Source organism: Paralichthys olivaceus, chromosome 7 (assembly GCF_024713975.1).
Source record: "Paralichthys olivaceus isolate ysfri-2021 chromosome 7, ASM2471397v2, whole genome shotgun sequence".
Classification (NCBI taxonomy): domain Eukaryota; kingdom Metazoa; phylum Chordata; class Actinopteri; order Pleuronectiformes; family Paralichthyidae; genus Paralichthys; species Paralichthys olivaceus.
The window spans coordinates 20240623-20259125 of NC_091099.1; the positions used below are offsets into that span (position 1 = coordinate 20240623).

The following is an 18503-nucleotide window of genomic DNA, read 5'->3' on the forward strand; positions in this document are numbered from 1 at the left end:
GTCTCACATAAACAGCACTTATTAAGTCAGAGGGGTTTATCTGTGCATATGCCTGTCAGTGACTTACTAAAATAATTATTTCCAATGCACAGTCAACTTCAGGAAACATTACTTCAAGCAGCATCACAAGAAAGTTCATGCGTAGGCCCTGATCCAGATGTCTTGTGGTGATTTCCTGGGACTGCAGGAGGTAAGGTTTTCAAAACCAGCCTTCACATAAATGTATTTGAAACAAATATTTCGCCAAAGGTCCCACAGAGAGTACTGTTGTTCTTTATTATTCAATAATTAGTAGAATATAAGCATCAGACCTTAGTCAAAGTCCTCTGATGATTGCAGATTGAGAAAATTATGTTTCTCTGGTTGATAACTTTACTCCCTTGGCCTTGTACTAGATCCCTTATGGAACCCCAGTACCTTTCTAGGACTGTCAGCTCCTTTTCTTCAGGTTGAAACTTTTTCTCCACCCAGGGCAGTGTATAGCTCCAGAAGGTCATTTCTATTCCTCCTCCTTCATTGTTCACTTTTACCAAGGCATCATTGTCCTCCCAGCTGACTTCTTCCCTAGCCTTGGGCTAAGGCTTCTCGGTTCCACTTACATTGCACTCTAGTGGTCACATAGAAATATGGTCAAAATCCCTTTCACATTTCATGATGGAGGGATTGGTCAGGGCTAACAGGAGCAGGTGCAGCACACTGGAGTGTGGTGGAAGTGGACAAGGCAGGAGGCGTCTGTTCAGCAGAACTGAAATCTGACAATCCGAACCTTGCATGAGTTAAATAACATGGATGCAAGCTGCCGTCAAACCCCCAAAGAAGAAGATCTCTCTTTTTGTAAAACTGAAAATATTAACATACAAAAGCAAACTGCATCATCCACTCAAAAAAATAGCACTACTATGTAGTAGCCTACATAGTGGTTGCCATAGAGAACAAGACAATGTGACTGTCTTCTGATGATCAATAATAATTATTGAGTAACAGATATGAAGACATGTTTAGAACTGATATGTATAAAATAAGACAGCTTCAATATAAATAAATAAAGATAATAGATAGATTCATAAATATATATAATGAACCCTAAACACCTTATTTCAGTTGTCTATATAAACTGACTTAAAGACGCTGTAAAGCAACTTAAATGAATTAATGAAGTAAAAAAATAAATATGGAAGATGATTTTAAGAATCATCGTTTATTCTTGTGATCTCTTTTGTGAATGAAAAAACGTTGCCAAACACAGAACCGCATTCCAGCAGAGTGAATCATTTTAGTTTTGCTTCATCAAACCAAATGTTATCTTATCTCACTATCTCACGTCTAATCCACATCTCTCCTCTTTTTTTCTCAACCCTTCTCACGCACGTGCTCATTTCGCAGCGTCGCCGTGTTGAACGCTCACCAGCGGAGGGCGTGGCCAAGAAAGTGACATGGCCGCCTCCTCTTTCGGAGCTTCTTCTCCTCTCCCCTCTTCCATGTAGGTGAAAGTAGTTTGTCTCGATCCACGCTGAGAAGTTTCGTCCACATTTACCCGGACCTTGTCCCGCGGAGCTCGGCATGGGCACCGTCCACGCACGGGTAAGAGAGCGATCGGCCGGCTGTGACATTGACCTCTGAGTGCTGAGTTATCCGATGACTGTGCGGACAGAAAGGCCCACACTGTTCATCCAGCTCTGTGACTCACTCACGGTTCTCTGCTCAGCTCGCACTGAAAATACTTTGTGTGCTGTGTATTTTACACTCGTCTTTAACAGTAATGTGACATGCTAGTGCTGCCTCCATTCACTGCAGGGCTGCTGGGGTGGGCAGTCTGGTATGAGCACCATAACACACTAAAAGAACCATAAGTACTCTATAGAAATAATACAACTACCTGTCATACAGGGTTTAAAAACAACATTGCTTATCTTCTCCATGTATTGATGCATTGAAATGTGAGTGTTGTGCTGCAGCTGTTAAAGGTTGGGGTAATTCTAACTTGTTTAGAAGTGTCCATGGAGCTTCTGCTGTGATAATGCAATTATTCATCAGTTGATTTTAGATGAATATCAGTCACATTTTGTATTGATCCGAGTCTAAATATTAACTGAGGCTGTCGAACAAATGTAGTTGTGTAAAAAATGCAATGTCTCCAGCTGGATTAACCTTGGATGCAGTTGAAGTATGAAGCACCAGTAAATGGAAAGAAACTATTTGAAATATTGATCTTATAGGTTATCCAGGTCAGAAATATCTCTACAATATAGAGCTAAAGACATTAGTAGAATTCTCAGTTGACACAAAAGCAGAACTATTTGTTATGGTTGTCTTTCATTCTCTAATACCAGGCCTGTCAGGTATTGTTGCTTTTCTCTTTTTTATAACATAGTATAACTGATTATAGAGGAGTTTTGGGATGCCATCTTTGCCTTGGACATGACTAGATTTGACTGATGGAACTATTTTATTATATTTTGTGTTGCAGAGCCTGGACCCTCTGCCCATGAAAGGGCCAGAGTTTGGGGTTCAAGCAGACGACATCGAGGCTGCAGATATTGAACAGGAGCCCAAACAAGAAGTTCTTGAAAACAAGGATGTAAGAGTTGTTTTGTACCAGACAGTAATTACACAACTCCCTCACTAGGACTTTGATTTGGAGGTTTATATTGTCCCTTTCACTGTTCGTCCCTCTTGTTTTTCAGGTTGTGGTTCAACAAGTACACATAGATGGACTCGGAAGAACCAAGGAGGACCTGTTGACTTATGAAATCGCAGAAGTTTTCAGGGCAAAGAACTTGATTGATGTAGGTGCAGGTGCAGACGGCAGTGCTCAGTAATGGTTGTTTGTGAATAGCAGTAAATGGAATAAACAAAATGTTCACTTTGTCGTCCAGGTGATGCGAAAGTCTCACGAAGCCCGACAGAAGCTTCTGCGTCTTGGTATCTTCAGAAAAGTCGAAGTGGTCATTGACACATCACGAGGTACTGTCAGTCACGGCACACTCTTATGGTTATGTATAGGTACTTTCCAAATAAATGTACAAGTTGTTATCATTAATCTCCTGTGTTGGACCATAATAATTATCTGTGACATGCATCCCCACATGAGATCTCTGTCCCATTGTTTTAAACTAACCCTGAATTAGATTTTATATTGTCTATATATTTATACTTTCTCTTGCGTTTAGGTGAGGACGCTCTTCCAAATGGCCTCGACGTGACCTTCGAGGTCACTGAGCTGAGACGAATGACGGGCAGCTACAACACTATGGTCGGAAACAATGAAGGCAGCATGGTGAGTGCTACAGTGCATGATGTCAGCATCTACTTTCTGAAAGGCCACACAGTTCTGGATCCAATCATGGTGCTACGTTGACCTTTTTAAAGGTCAGTTGAAAGGTTTTTGTTTTTACCTTGACACAAATCTCCCCCGTTGTAATTACAGGTACTGGGCCTGAAGTTACCTAATGTATTTGGTCGTGCAGAGAAACTGACCTTCCAGTTCTCCTATGGCACCAAAGAGACGTCCTACGGCCTGTCCTTCTTCAAACCTCAACCAGGACACTTTGAACGCAAGTAAGATATGAACAGCACAAAAAATATATCTGTTTATAGGTCTTATATGAAAGTGTGTCTATTACATCTGTGGGAAGGGTTATTCTTCTGCTAAGGCTGAGGTTGGTCATGAGGCACATGTGGTGACGCCCCTGCTGCTTTAGCTCTAGATGAGGGTCCTTCCGTTTGGAGTCTGAGCAGCTAATGCAGTAACTATAGATGGATTTAGTTTATAATCAAGGTATTGAACTGTCATTTCATTTTTCATTTTCAGTATCTCAATCAACATGTACAAAGTAACTGGTCAGTTTCCATGGAGTTCACTGAGGGAGACAGATCGAGGCATCTCTGCAGAAATGAGTGTAAATACTTGTTTCTATCTTTTCCCCACGTTAAAAATGTCTTTGTATTTTTTTCTCTCAGGCTTTCATCAAGCCATTATTATCTAAGCTCATTTACAATGAACGTGTTACTTATTTCTCACACACAGTTCCCCTTGTGGAAGACCAGCCAGACACTCAAGTGGGAGGGAGTTTGGAGAGAGCTGGGCTGTCTGGCTCGCACTGCCTCGTTTGCTATTCGGGAGGAGAGTGGCCATTCCCTCAAATCCTCACTCTCGGTATTTTTAAATTGTTGGATTTCAAATGTTTACGGAGTTTCATGATGTCCTCTTTCAGAAAAAAACAAAAAAACCTCGGCTGAGTTTTGGATTCGTTTTCTGCAACAATTTCCAATTCTAATTTGTGGAGTGGATTTGACTTATGTTTAATATTGGCAAACAACAGAATATCCAGCAAGACACTGTACTAATGGATTGGTATTTTGTCATTACTTATTTGTCATTTTGTTTTTCAGCATGCTATGGTCATTGACACCAGAAATTCCTCCATCCTTCCCAGGAAAGGTGGCCTGTTAAAGATCCATCAGGTTTGTTGTTTAACACAAGTCATACATCTTTTATGTGACATGAAAACAATATTATGTTAATGTTGTGGTTGTGTAGGAACTTGCTGGTTACACTGGGGGAGATGCTAGTTTCCTGAAGGAGGACTTTGAGATCCAGCTCAACAAAACACTTTTCTGGGACTCGGTGAGATTCTGCCTTTTACATTTCTGCCATTTGGCAAATGATCTCATTTCTACCAGCCCTGAGTACAAATTAGAAGTTAAAGAAATTTTACATAGTTTGTGTCTAATGATTAATTGCAAGGTAAAGAATTAAAGTAATATACCCACTGTCTTGTAAAAATGTAACATCAAATAAACATCCAGTAGAGGAAAATTCTAGTTTAGTGTAGCTCTTAAGCCAGGCAACATTTATTATGTCTAAAAAAAAAAAAAAACAGTTTGATGAACTCAGCTTAACTAGACACTGACTTTCTCCTCCAGGTCCTTTCTGCCTCATTGTGGGGCGGTCTGCTCCTACCCATTGGTGAGAGGCCAGCAAGCATCGCCGACAGGTACACAAATACAATGCAGCAGCATATTGCCATTGCTAGACCAGGGTTTTTAAAGTGTTAAACTCTGGCCTCCTCAGATCAAATTGAAACAATGCGAGTACAATTTTTAAGCTTATATTTGTCTTCATTTTCAGCAAACTGGCATCCTTTTATGATATGCTCAAAAACCAACCCTTACCTGAATGTGTCTGAGATTTTCCCATTGTTGTGAATGCCTCTGACCTGGAGAACGTCCTGCTGTGTTCTTTATATGTGAAAGGCAAAGGTCCGGAGCAATTTGTCTGGGCCTTTTCTAGATTGCATGTCTGAGAACAGATTGAGTCTAAAAATATGTGTATAGTGTTTTGTTCAGATTTGAACAATGATTCACAGGAACAGGACAGAACAGGGATTCTGGTGCAAAGTGGAGCAATCGCATTCTGTAGATACTATAATTGTCTCAATGAGCTGTTTATCGCAGCCGCTGCTGGTGACGCTGCAGTCTGTGTTGATATCGGTCTGGCAAACTACTGTTATTATATTTTATTTATTTTTGTATTTACATAAAGCCCATTTCTGTATAATGTATTGTCTTTTCTCAACCTTCTAGGTTCTATCTCGGAGGCCCCACCAGTATCAGGGGATTCAGTATGTACAGTATGGGCCCACAGAGCGAAGGTGAGATACTAACTTGGCCGAGTTGCCTGGTAATCAGACTGAAGTGTGATGGTTAATTTAAAGCTTGTGTGCTGGCATTACTGGTATGGCAGGTGACTACCTGGGAGGAGAGGGCTACTGGGCTGGAGGTCTCCACCTCTACACCCCTCTACCCTTCAGACCGGGCCGGGGCGGCTTTGGTGACCTCTTCAGAACACACTTCTTCCTCAATGCTGGAAACCTTTGTAATCTCAACTATGGTGAGAATTTAAAGCAGAATAAGCACCAATGTAATGACAGTTAAAACTTCATGTTTTATGAAGCAGATCTCGACATGAATGTCTGGATATTATCAGAAAGGATCGGGACAATCATTTGTTTTCTTGTTAAAGTTTGGAATGTGGACTTTGTTTGGGCAAAGATCTTCAGTCTGGCTTCAGTTATTTGTTTGTTTATACTCAGGTGAGGGGCCATATGCACATTTGAAGAAACTGGCAGAATGCATCCGTTGGTCATACGGAGTGGGCCTTGTGCTGCGTTTGGGGAACATTGCCAGGTTGGAGCTGAATTACTGCATTCCAATGGGAGTCCAGAGTGGAGACAGGTAGGGTTGGTTAGCTTAGCAAAATGTAGCTCCTGTGATATTTTAATTTCACCTATTAAATTAACTTTAAAGACATTCAAGGCACAGCAGGTATGGCTGAAGCCCAATAGCTCTTTTATAAATACGCATTGAACTAGAATGGCATTCAGAGGGCACATATCTCTGCCAAGGCCCAGCAGTTTATTTGAATCTGCTGCACCAAATTACACACACTCATAAGTAAACATGGCAGATTTTTTTTTTGTCATCAAGATCCATGAATTATTCTCTGACATATAGGGGAAAGTAAAACAAAAATCCTGAATCTGGATCCTCAACAATATTTAATGTGTTCCTCCTTCTATCATGTGCCACCCCCTCCACAAAATTGGTTGTATAGTTTTTGCATTATCCCTCGAACAAACCAACAAATGCAGACAAAAACATAACTTCCTTAGCAGAGGTAATGAGGAATTTTCCTCATTGAAAAGCAAACCTCTGTTTACAATTGAAATCTACTCAAGGGATTATCAAGCCAAACAAATGAAATATTGAGTCCTGTCAAAATTCTTTCAAAGGTGTGAAGCAAATCTTTTGAATCACACAAAAGCCTCTTCTCTGTAATCATGTAGATGTCTGATAACTTCCAACACACATGATAAGAGCATTCCTTCAATGTTCACGTCATATGTCCTTGACATGCACTCAGGACAATCACATGTTTTGTTTTGCTTGAACCTGAATTCTTACAGCTTTTTCTTCTTGCAGGATATGTGATGGAGTCCAGTTTGGTGCAGGAATCCGATTCCTGTGAAACCACATTTGTTGAATCTGGAGCTACTTTGTGCTTCACCATTAATGTTATGCTAGAAACATTTTTTGGAAAAGGAAATTGCTTGTACAGAATCATTGTTTCAACTCATTTGCTCAGTAAAATTGTTTGCACTGACTGTTCTCATTGATGCATCTTTTCTTAACATTTGCTGTTTAGAACTTACTATATGTCAAGTGAATTTTAAGACTGCCTCCAGTGTGTCTCTACCACTGAATGGACAAATGGTTATCAATGATACTGATACATTCTTAAAGGGATAGTTCACCAAAAAATGAAAATTCACTCATCCACTCACCACTATGCCGATTAAAGGATATGTGAAGTGTTTGAGTCCACAAAGCACTTTTGGAGTCTCAGGGGTAAAACAGTGTTGCAGCTAAATCCAATGCAATGTTAATTTTTCAGATAGCTAACCTTTGAAGGGAAATTCAGTGCTGGCGAAGTGTCCACATCACACTTGTTTCAGCTGCAGACTAGTTGTGATGTCGAAACTGATGCTTACAGTCAGAGAAACTTAACACTTTCAAAAGATGAATGCGAAAACATCCTTCAAGTGTCTCATTTCTTAATTAATGTCACTCAGTATAGCGCATTCGTCTGCTAAGGCCTAGCACACCCCTTAAATTCAGTCAAGCTGCACCAAATGTCACACACTAATATATATTCGTTCACTGAATGTGCCTGATTTATTTCATCAAGATCAATTAATTATTCCCTGGGAAATCTGATAAAGACAAATTGATAAAGAAGTTTTAAAATATCACTGGATCCACCTTCTGATCCTGATTCACATCAACATTTTATGGGTTCTCTACTGACCCACATCACATCCTTCTACCAAGTTTTGTGGAAATCCGATTTTGAAAAGAATACAATGGGTTCTTTATCATCTTTATTGTACAAACTTTACAAAAGAATATTAATGAACACAATTTAAAATGGATATAACACTGGTGAAGTTAACAATACGACTCACTGAAATAAGACTTATAAATAAACGAGGTGTGTTTACATGTGCTTTCAGGAAACCATGAGTGGAGCTACTGCGCAACACTAGTGCGCAGACCAGTGTCACGTGTGCAGAGTTGCTGACGGGGTTGGCTGAACGCGCGCATGCGTCGTGCTCTTTGTTCCGTAGCATGTTAGCTGGAGAGCATCGTTGGAGCAGCGACAGAGGAAGGAGCCCATTCACAATCTCCACCAGATCTTATCAGCCCGTCCCCGCTCCAGAGAACACATCCCCCCGGTAACACTCTCTCGGGTGTGTTACATTCGCCTGGAAGCGGAGAGAAACCGACCCGAGAAGAGTTTTCTTCTGCGGTTTCATTGGCGGTCTTGTCTGAGCGGCAGCCACCCGGACGCACGCTGATGGCGGTCACCATTGAGGATCTCTACCGTAGCTACGGGGTCCTGGCCGATGCTAAGGACAACCTCAGTCAGGTAAATGGACGCCTCATATGCTCCCGTTTGGAGCTGAGGGTCAAACACAGCCGGGGGGGGGGCGGTGTGGCTTAGCTACAGAGCGCTGGTTCACTCACACCTCTGCGATCTGCGCTCAATTACATAACACTGTTGTGTGCGTGCGTGCTAAGCTAATCGTAGCTAGCGTAGTGACCGGGCAAATGTTAAAAGCTTCGCCATGGCGACCCCAAAGGCTGGGGCTGCTAGCATGAGCCTCGACCCTCTCTATCTCACTCTGGATGATGAGTTCCTGCAGATCGATGGGGATTACTCCACAGTTTGACTTTAGTACATTTAAAGCGAAATGAACTAGAACATGTTATAGTTTTATATTCATTGAGCGGTATGCCCTGCAGGCTACTCCAGTGAATAATGAAGACTTTTTGTTGCTTTAGACCTTTAGACTCATGTCTAGAGGAGCAAGTTTGATGAATTATATTGTGCACACAGCAAGATGCAATACTGGTACACAGGGTTAATTATAAACTTTTTAAAACGTTACTGATGCAGGTGGCACCACTCGCACTAAAATTGTATATGTGTACTAGATGTGTCTTCTAGTTAATCATCAGGATTTTGAGATAATCTGTGTTATATGAATGGACCTTTTTTATGGTATATTTCTGCATCTCAGTGTGGTACCTTAATGTTGTTTCTCATGTAATGAGAAAGGTTTAGTAGGAATTGTCAAAATCAACTCAGCAAAACGTGGAGTTTACCATGTATGTGTAGTTGTAAAATGCAACATCAGTGTATATGCTCCCAGTTAAAAAAAGGGCTGAACCTGATTATATCTCCAGGGGATGCCTGTAACCATTGTGCCCTCGTTAAGAAGTGTTTAAGCACCCCCACTTTGCTGTATTAACAATACAAACCCCCAAGTTTCTGCTTAACCTGATGAAAGTCCTAAAGTCACACCCACCGTCGATCAGCCGTTTGCGCTGCTATTCCACAGAGTGCAGCAACACAGTGATCTTTAGACCACAGAAACTTTAAGTTGAACCTCCTATTATAATGTGGTATGAGTGCTCGACTGAAACTATAATCTTTACTTAATAACCTGCACATGTTAATGAGTGTACTCTTTTTTTTCTCATTTTGATTCCGCAGCACAAAGATGCTTACCAAGTTATCCTGGATGGTGTGAAGGGGGGCCCCAAGGAGAAACGCCTGGCAGCACAGTTTATTCCCAAGTTCTTCAGCAGCTTCCCAGAACTCGCCGATGCCGCCATAAATGCTCAGCTTGATCTTTGTGAGGATGAAGATGTCTCGGTTAGTATTAAAGGATACGGATGTGGACGGGTACTTTATATACTCGTGTGGGATGCAGAGATTGTCTTGTCCCTCAAATTCTCTTGAGATAAAGCTTCAGCTTTTCTGTGCTCCTAAATTGATGTGTGGTTTCCTCCTTTGGCTTAATGAATTTGTAGTTTTATTCTATTATGACATTTCTATCTATGTCTTTGTTCAGATTCGACGACAGGCCATCAAGGAGCTCCCACGGTTTGCAACTGGCGAGAACATCCTCAGAGTTGCAGATATTCTCACCCAGCTCCTTCAGACAGGTAATGATATCTCAAGATAAGATAAACTCTTTGGGACTGGAACCAAGGACTCATTTCATTATTGATTAATTGGATTATTATTTTCTCAGTGAATAAGTCAATACAGTTTCCCCAAGTGAATATCCAAATAAAATTTTCAGTGGTCATAGTTTCCTGGATACCCTGGAAATAACATTGGCTTGTCAGTCTGAACCTTGTCTTGGTCTGTTGGTTTTGATGTGATCCTGTGCTATTTTAATGAATCTAATGGCATTGCCAATGTTAAGAATGGATTCATATTGATTTTTGTTGATTGACTTGTATTAGCTAACACCAATGTTTTGTAAATTACTTCTTAATTTCTCATGGGAAGTTTGAGCAGCGCTGTTTCCTTAAATATAAAATTGTGTAAGTGCAGCCTACACTGTTTGGTTGATTTTCTCTGAAGACTGCTGACCAATTTCTATTTTTGTGATTTTTAGATGATACAGCAGAATTCAACCAAGTGAATGTAGCACTTATTTCTATCTTCAAGGTTGATGCTAAGGGTAAGTGCTGCTCCCTCCTTTTGCTGATCTAAATAATGCTCTTGTATTTTTGTAACTTATTCAGCCCAGTTCAGAGCTGTGGTGGAAAAGGACACTATGAAAAATGTCTTTCTTATGCATCTCGCTGGGGTACTAATTCCACTGTGAGATCATGTTACACCTGTGGTCTTTTGCCGTGTATATTAAACAATATATTTGGGATATCTTTAGTTTAGTTTTAGTAACGACCATTATGCACTGATACCTGAGTGAATTGCCTTGTGAACCAACTCCATCATTATTCTTCCATCACAGCCAGTAGATCTGAAGTAGTTGATTTAATTTTGTGAATAACCACTCATCTGTGTTTAATCATTCTTTTAATCCTGTCTACTCCTGTGTTTTGTTGTCCAGGTACTCTCGGGGGCCTCTTCTCTCAGATCCTTCAGGGAGAGGACATAGTGCGGGAAAGGGCGATCAAGTTTCTGTCAGCCAAACTGAAGACCCTGCCAGAGGAGGTCATGACAAAGGAGGTGGAGGACTACGTCTTTGCAGAAACAAAGAAGGTTGGTAATTAGTCCAAAAGTGATAAGTGATCGTCGATAGTGATCTTTATTGTCATTCTGAATGTAGCCCAGGTCATTAACATCCAACTACATCACACTGTATGATGGACTGGAGTCAGAGTTAATGCTGCCTCTGGTCAAAGCTGAGTGTTTTGACTGTGGCCAGTAATTTTACTGACTTCTTCACATGGGGGTGGTATTTGAAACTTTTTTCAAATACCACCCCCATGTGCATTTCATTTTTAAATGTGAAATTGCACTGGGAATTTGTGGGCACATAAGTCTAATGGATTAATCTAATATCGTTCACAAGCATTGTTAGCAAAGAGCCATACCTTGAACGTCTCTCCTTATGATCTCTGTGAAATTATTAATATAATTGTTTAATGTAGATAACACCACACTGCTTTGTCATTCCATTCTGTTAACTGGCCTGTATTCACTCTCCTTGTCCTCCATGTATTGTTTTGTCAATTATTTGTCTTGCAAAGTTAAATACACTAAACAAAGAATCTTACCTGCTAGCTAGACTTGAACTGCAGTATCTGGTGGATGTTTGCCTGTGGAAAAAAAAATACACATTGTTTAACGGCTTCTTGTCTCTTCTTTGCTGTCTGCTCAGGTGTTGGAGGATGTGACAGGAGAGGAGTTTGTGCTGTTGATGCGTGTGGTGTCCGGCCTGCGGGTGCTGCAGACGGTGCACGGCCGGCAGCAGCTGGTGGAGTTGGTGGTGGAGCAGGCTTTCCTCGAGCAGGCTCTAAACCCGACCGACCCTGACACTGTTGACCGCCTGCTGCAGTGCACACGCCAAGCCCTGCCCCTGTTCTCCGTGAGTAGAAACAATAAACCTCAAACAAGTTCCCGTGTCAAACAATGTCTTAATTTATAAAAGATGTTGTGCTTGTCTTTTAACAGAGGGACATTTAGATTTTAGTTAATATTCTTAGAGAATTTTACTTTAGTTAGTAGTAACAGTTTTATAAAGTATTTTCATTAGACTTCTAAACTACTGCTGATTGTGCAAAGAGATTATGGTAGTAGACTTTAAAAATGTTGTTTGATAGAATTCTAGGAAGCTTAACTTCCAAATTAGCAAATACCTCTGAAATACACTATATATGCAAACCCACGTTAAACGTATATTACAATGAATCATTGTAGTGTGAATTAATCTTAGTTTTCTCTTTTCTTGTAGAAAAATGTCCATTCCACACGTTTTGTAACCTATTTCTGTGAACACGTGCTGCCCAACCTCAGCACCCTGACAAGTCCTGTGGCTGAGCTGGACATTCAGTTGGAGGTGAGCTCTTCCTTCTTCCCTTTAATTGAAAATGTGCAGTTTTTTAATGTCTCCTCGAATGACACTATTTGCTCCTACTGGGTTATTCCACCTCAGTGCTGCAGAGTATTTTTGGACTGTAATTTGCATATTTTGTGTTTTTTATGTGTCAAGCTAATTTTATTTATATAGCCAAAAAATCCCAATTACAAATTTACCTAAAGGAGCTTAACTTTACTTGGCACTTCTGCCTGTGTTCATCCCTGCTGCCTGTCATGGCAAATCAGGACATAATAGTCGTGTGAGTGGAAACAAATTCTATGTCAAAGTCAATGAAGCTTTACTGGCAGACATGAATATAACATTGTACCACAAAGTAATAAGCCAAGAACAGGACAAGAACTGAGTGCTAAGTGTAAACAGTGTTGCTTTTTACAACCAGTGTGGCCATTAGACAAAAAAACTTGTTACAGGGCCTGTAATTGTTAAGCATGGAACAGCACTATTTCTGAGTGGGCTGACAAATACGTCCACTGGTGTGAGGTCGATACTCCTAATGTCTGACATTTGGTGAGTGGTTGTAGTCGTAGTAAACAAAGTCAGCGTGGCAGCCACCTGTCAGAGGTGGCAGCCTACTGCATGTTGTTAATGGGTCATTAGTCCGCACCACGCAACCCTTTTTCTCATTAGCAATGCATATTACTGTGTGTGTGTGTGTGTGTAGGTACTGAAGCTGCTCGCTGAGATGAGTCCGTTTTGTGGAGACATGGAAAAGCTGGAGGCCAACCTCAACATGCTGTTTACCAAGCTGCTGGTGAGAACACACTGTCCTGTTGGGGTGAAAATCAAAATGCACATTAGCTGATTCAACTTTTCTCTGAATTATAACATTGTCAGTCTTTAAGAAATTATTAAATCTATTGCTATATCTGCAAAAAAATGTTTGTTGTAATCAACAAGAGGCCCTAGTTGCCCTAATATTAATGATAATACAAATGATAATAAGCTAGTCTTCCATTCTTTCCCATGGAACCATGGAAACCTCCTCTGTAAATGTATTATTATTTTTTTGATAGTAAGTAAATGTGCCTTGCTGATGTTGTTCCAGTGCTGATTCCACACTAGTTAAAAATAAAGACCCCTACTGGTCCCAGTTCTTTGTAGTTAGAAAGCTTCTAGTTGTGGTTTTTCAAGTATTCTCTGCTTGTAGGAGTTCATGCCCATGCCACCAGAAGAAGTGGAGAACGGAGAGAACTCAACCAGCGAGGAGCCCAAACTGCAGTTCAGCTATGTTGAGTGCCTCCTCTTTGGCTTCCACCAGCTTGGCAAGAAGCTGCCAGACTTCCTCCTCGACAAAGTTGATGCTGAGCGTCTCAAAGACTTCAAGATCAGGTGAAGTGACACAAAAAACTTATCTTACAGCTCATACATAGGTGAAACGTTCAGTTGGTACACACTCATTGGTTGACTCACTGGATTCTTAAAGTAACTACTTTTTCTTTAAGTTGACTGTCCTTTTTATGTCCACAGGTTACAGTACTTTGCCAGAGGCCTGCAAGTTTACATCAGACAGTTACGAGTCGCACTGCAGGGCAAGACAGGAGATGCTCTAAAGACAGAAGAGGTATTTACCGCTGCACCTTCAAATTTGATTGATGACTTATTGCTTGTGGTCAACAACATTCATGCTGAGTAGTTTAAGATGTTTTATGTCCTGAGAGTCCTCCTGTAAAATATCAAAAAACCTGACTTCTCTTTTGTTGTGTTACCAGAACAAAATAAAAGTGGTGGCCCTGAAGATCACAAACAACATCAACGTCCTCATCAAGGTAAGGTGTTGGTCATACACACAAAGTGACACAAATGTCTTTATGCTTAAAGGTTTTCTGGTGATCGATTTCTTATTTATGAAAGGAGGGGGGTGCACCATGCTGGGTATAAAGTGATACAAGACAGACCAAGTGGAATAGAACAGTTTTATTTTGTTTTTTACCACCACACCCACCTCTTTCTTTGTTTTTCTCTCATAAACCTCCACCCCCAACCTCTACCCCATATCATGACAAACCAAGCAAAGTGTAAAGTAATATAAAACAACAAAAACATGAATTACCAATACAACCTCCCTGGTTCTCGACCTCATACCCTCATACCCTGTGCCAATCACACATTTATTTAAAGCACTACTTTTCTAATCAATGATGCCATGGTGCTGCCCCCTGTAGCCCTTCATTTAGTATCATTAAGCTAAAAAAGATAACACGTTTATCTTAATAAGTGAAAGAGTGTTTCTTATATGTTTACTTAATTTATGTTTATAACAAACATATCAGGGACATCTTGATTATAGTGCAGTCCAGTGAATCAACTTATAACCAACAGCTGTCTCAGGGTGTCACCTCAAACTGACTATTGCTTTTGTCACAAAGTATTTAGCGTATGAACTGTAACATGATATTGCAAAGCCTCCATTATTCTGATCACTGCATTCAAGGAGAACAAGGAGTGGACTGTTTTTTTTAAATTATATCTTTAAACTTGATTGTATTTGCAGGATCTCTTCCACAACCCTCCATCGTACAAGAGCACAGTCACTCTATCCTGGAAACCTGTCCAGAAGACAGAGGCAGTAGCGTAAGTCTGCTTCCACTTCTATCATTTTGCTGTCAGAGGCCATTCATGCAGAGGAGTGTATCTGTTGCCAGAATAGATCTTCACAGACTTCTGTGTGTTTTTGTTTTTAGACCGAAGCGTCCGTCAGTTGAGGAGATGGGGTCTGGGGGCAGCACAAAAAAACAGATCTCCCCTCTGCCCCGGAGGGATGCTCGGCAAATCTACAACCCCCCCAGCGGCAAGTACAGCGCCTCCATTGGCAATTTTAGCTATGGTGAGAACCACTTGGTGGCAACGTTTACCTCTCACACAAACAGCTTCTTCAGCTCCTGAAAATGTTTCTGTTGTGTTTTACGCACACACCCACTGCAGGTTTAAAGGCGCATCTGTTAATTAGCGGAGGATGTCCGCTGTTATCAGCTTGGAATTTTGTCAAAGTCACAGATCCTAATGAAATCTGGCAAGCTGATTTGATCATATAAGAAAACTATGGAACTGTAATTGTATCTGCCTTAGAGCCTAAATCACTTTTTAACCTACAAATGAATTATATATTTATTGCAAAACAACATTTGAATGTTGCAGTGGTAAAGAATCTTTAAGAAGCAGTGTGAGAACAGTTCAAATTTCTCTAACCCTTATCTCTCTAAATTATGAACTGAGTCAAATAACATCTTTGTTTCTCGTGATAAAAACATCATGATGAATTTCAGTATGATATATGACATTGTTAAAAGCTTGATGATTTGACCTGGAATGACCCACCAGTCAAACCGACTCTTGTGGCAAAGCATCATCCTTGTCATGAAAGTGAATACATGAGACAAAAGTCTTGTATTACATTTTTTATTCAGAGGAGACAATGTGAAACACTGCATCTTCCACACTTTTACTAAAACTATGTAAAACGTTGGAGCTGGAGAATTGTTCTAATTGTTTTTTTTGTTGACTGTAGAACGAGGCGGCTTCAGGGGGGGGCGAGGACGAGGCTTCGGAACCAGAGGCAACAGGAGCCGAGGCCGAATTTACTGAGATGCACAAAAAAAAATTTGTATTGCTCATTGAACTGCATCACATCAGGATCTTTTCCGCACTAAGATGGACTATGTGTCACCTAATCATGTGTTTTTTAACTGGTCTCCACGTCTTTCACCTTCAAACCCGCATATACAAATAATTTTCATCGGAGGGGTTTTATTTTCCTGTTTTCAGAATATAAGACAACAATATCAGATTTTTCTACCTGTCATTTCAACATTTGTTTCCTGTTCCTCTTCACCCGGGCTTAGATAAAGTACAACTACATGGTGTTTTTCCTTAATTTTTTAAAGACGTGTTTTTGTGGAACAAAAGACTGCCAAGTTGTAACTGATAAATATTCATGTCAGATTATTGTAGGAAAAGATGAAAATCCTCTTGTTTTGCAAAATGTTGATGAATGCATTTCTTTCTATCCTTTTATTTAATCATGTTTTTCTTTTTTTATTAGACATGAAGTTGAATTGGCTTATGTTACTTTGTATGAATCAATGATCTTGTTTCATTGGATTTTTATCATAAACTTGTATGGAATGAAGACCTTGGTCCTCGTTTTGTGTTTTTTACAAGCCAAACTTACCTCACACTTTGTCTTCTCATTATCAATTTGATAGCTCATACCATTATAATCATAATCTAATAATATGTTTTTTTATTTTGTTCAGTTACAACACAGTGTTAAATTTAACAAGACATCCCTTTTAACCTAAACTTGAGAAGCCGAAATTGCTTTTATTAAACATTAAATAGCGTTTAATTATATCTGGTCTAAACCTAGGGCCTAAATACTGAATTAAATTATCTTAACTTCAAGTTCAAAATTTCAATGTCACTTTTCTTACACACATGTTCTCTTGGATGTGTTTTGTTTTTATTAATACACTTATTGGATATGGAATTTTGGTGCTGTGTTTAACTAACAAATCTTATCTTAAGGATTTGAGGACTCTCATCAAGACATGGATGTAAGGTAAAACATGCAGTGAAATGTGGGGTGACTGTTTCTGTAGAGGCATACCACGTAGCTCAACAATGCAAAGATAGTTCAAAGATATAAGATTATTCAAATTAAATCATAGTCTGAACGGAATGCTTTGTCATATATCTGCTTAAATTTGCCACTTTATACCTAAACTCATTACCATATTTGTAGAACCTGAGCCTAGCCTGATTCTGATCATTCTGAATTATATGCATAAAAGAAAATAACATGTTGAATTGCATCCACAGAGGTTCGGAGCTGGTTCTAGAGAAGGCGGACAAGACAGTGATCCATCGCCTAGGTGGGAGCTACAGGTCTGCATGTGAGGACACGTGTTTGTGTAGGTGGATGCTGAGGAGTGGGAGGGAGCTTAAACTTTCATTTTTCTGAATCGACTGTGTTACTTGTTTGCAGAGAACTGAATGGAATTTAACTAACTAACCCCTGGAGCCTCTGAATCTTCATCACCCCAGTATTCGTGCACTAACCACTCAGAAACATAAGAATGAGCTAAACATATTTTGTTCAGGTTGTATGGATAAATAAACCACAAACTCATTTTAGTGTCGACTGAAGCAGCTTTTACATAAAACTCCGTGAATATTATTGGGCATAATTTTGATACTTTTGAACACCACAGCACCGTTCATAGTTTTGACTGTTGTCTTGGCAGAGTTTCCCCTCTAGGGGGCGATCCAGACCAGGGTTTTTCCCTGGTATAGCAGCCCGGTCTATTTTTATCCTCACCGAGTCACTTAAAGCTTTCATGATATCTTTTTGTCTCTCTTTGTATTTGTGCTCGGGTTGAGGCGCATGAAGGAACACTGCGATTACGAGCAATGCAAGAGGAGTCAGAGAGAACGCGTCCAAATCTCATCCTCTAGAATAATTTGTCATTAAAAGCCTTGTTGTATTTGTCAGTGATTTGATGAAGTTGGCTTCTGTATTTAATCAGTGCTGGAATTAACTATTACTGCAGAAAGCATCACTTTTAGCTCGATGCTCTCCCATGCAACATGATGTGTTTTGTGTGTATATTTGATTGTGATTTGTCAGTGTCTTGTGTGTAAGAGTTGCTTGTTATATCCCAATTTCCTCTTGATTTCTACAAATGAAAATAATACTTCCAGCTTTCATCCACATGTACAGGCTAATGCTCTTTTTTTTTATCTCTTTTTTTTTTTACAGACACATCTTTTGGCACAAACATCGTGGTGCGTTTGAGGTCTGAGAGTTTCAATGCTCGTTTCAAGACAGTAGGGGGCGGTGTTCAACAGAGATGAGCTCTCCTCATTGTTCGTGACCAGGTATTTCCCAAACCAGCCAGTCAGTCAGTAAGCCAGCCAACCAATGCCACACACACACACACACACACACACACACACACACACACACACACACACACACACACACACACACACACACACACACACACACACACA

At 40.2% G+C, this 18503-nt stretch overlaps 2 protein-coding genes across 4 annotated transcripts; both read left to right on the plus strand.

Annotated features, from left to right (window-relative positions):
* Positions 1-1381: 1381 nt before the first annotated feature.
* On the plus strand, positions 1382-7166 carry samm50 (SAMM50 sorting and assembly machinery component). 2 transcript variants are annotated; one of them, XM_020078665.2, is made up of 15 exons: positions 1382-1581; positions 2468-2578; positions 2685-2786; positions 2877-2964; positions 3171-3277; positions 3428-3558; positions 3812-3899; positions 4028-4156; positions 4393-4464; positions 4541-4627; positions 4927-4997; positions 5587-5654; positions 5747-5893; positions 6096-6237; positions 6985-7166. In XM_020078665.2, the coding sequence occupies exons 1-15, from the start codon at positions 1561-1563 to the stop codon at positions 7028-7030; spliced, it is 1410 nt and encodes a 469-aa protein (XP_019934224.1). In that variant the 5' UTR covers positions 1382-1560; the 3' UTR covers positions 7031-7166. The 2 variants fall into 2 exon arrangements, with proteins under 2 accessions (XP_019934224.1, XP_069383997.1); XM_069527896.1 differs by having other exon boundaries at positions 5587-5653; positions 5737-5893.
* Positions 7167-8171: 1005 nt separating this feature from the next.
* api5 (apoptosis inhibitor 5) lies at positions 8172-16617 on the plus strand. 2 transcript variants are annotated; one of them, XM_020079424.2, is made up of 14 exons: positions 8172-8491; positions 9623-9784; positions 9984-10077; positions 10539-10604; positions 10998-11149; positions 11772-11978; positions 12345-12449; positions 13153-13242; positions 13639-13820; positions 13959-14052; positions 14201-14257; positions 14983-15062; positions 15173-15315; positions 15997-16617. In XM_020079424.2, the coding sequence occupies exons 1-14, from the start codon at positions 8420-8422 to the stop codon at positions 16071-16073; spliced, it is 1581 nt and encodes a 526-aa protein (XP_019934983.1). In that variant the 5' UTR covers positions 8172-8419; the 3' UTR covers positions 16074-16617. The 2 variants fall into 2 exon arrangements, with proteins under 2 accessions (XP_019934983.1, XP_019934985.1); XM_020079426.2 differs by having other exon boundaries at positions 8174-8491; positions 15173-15279.
* Positions 16618-18503: the final 1886 nt, after the last annotated feature.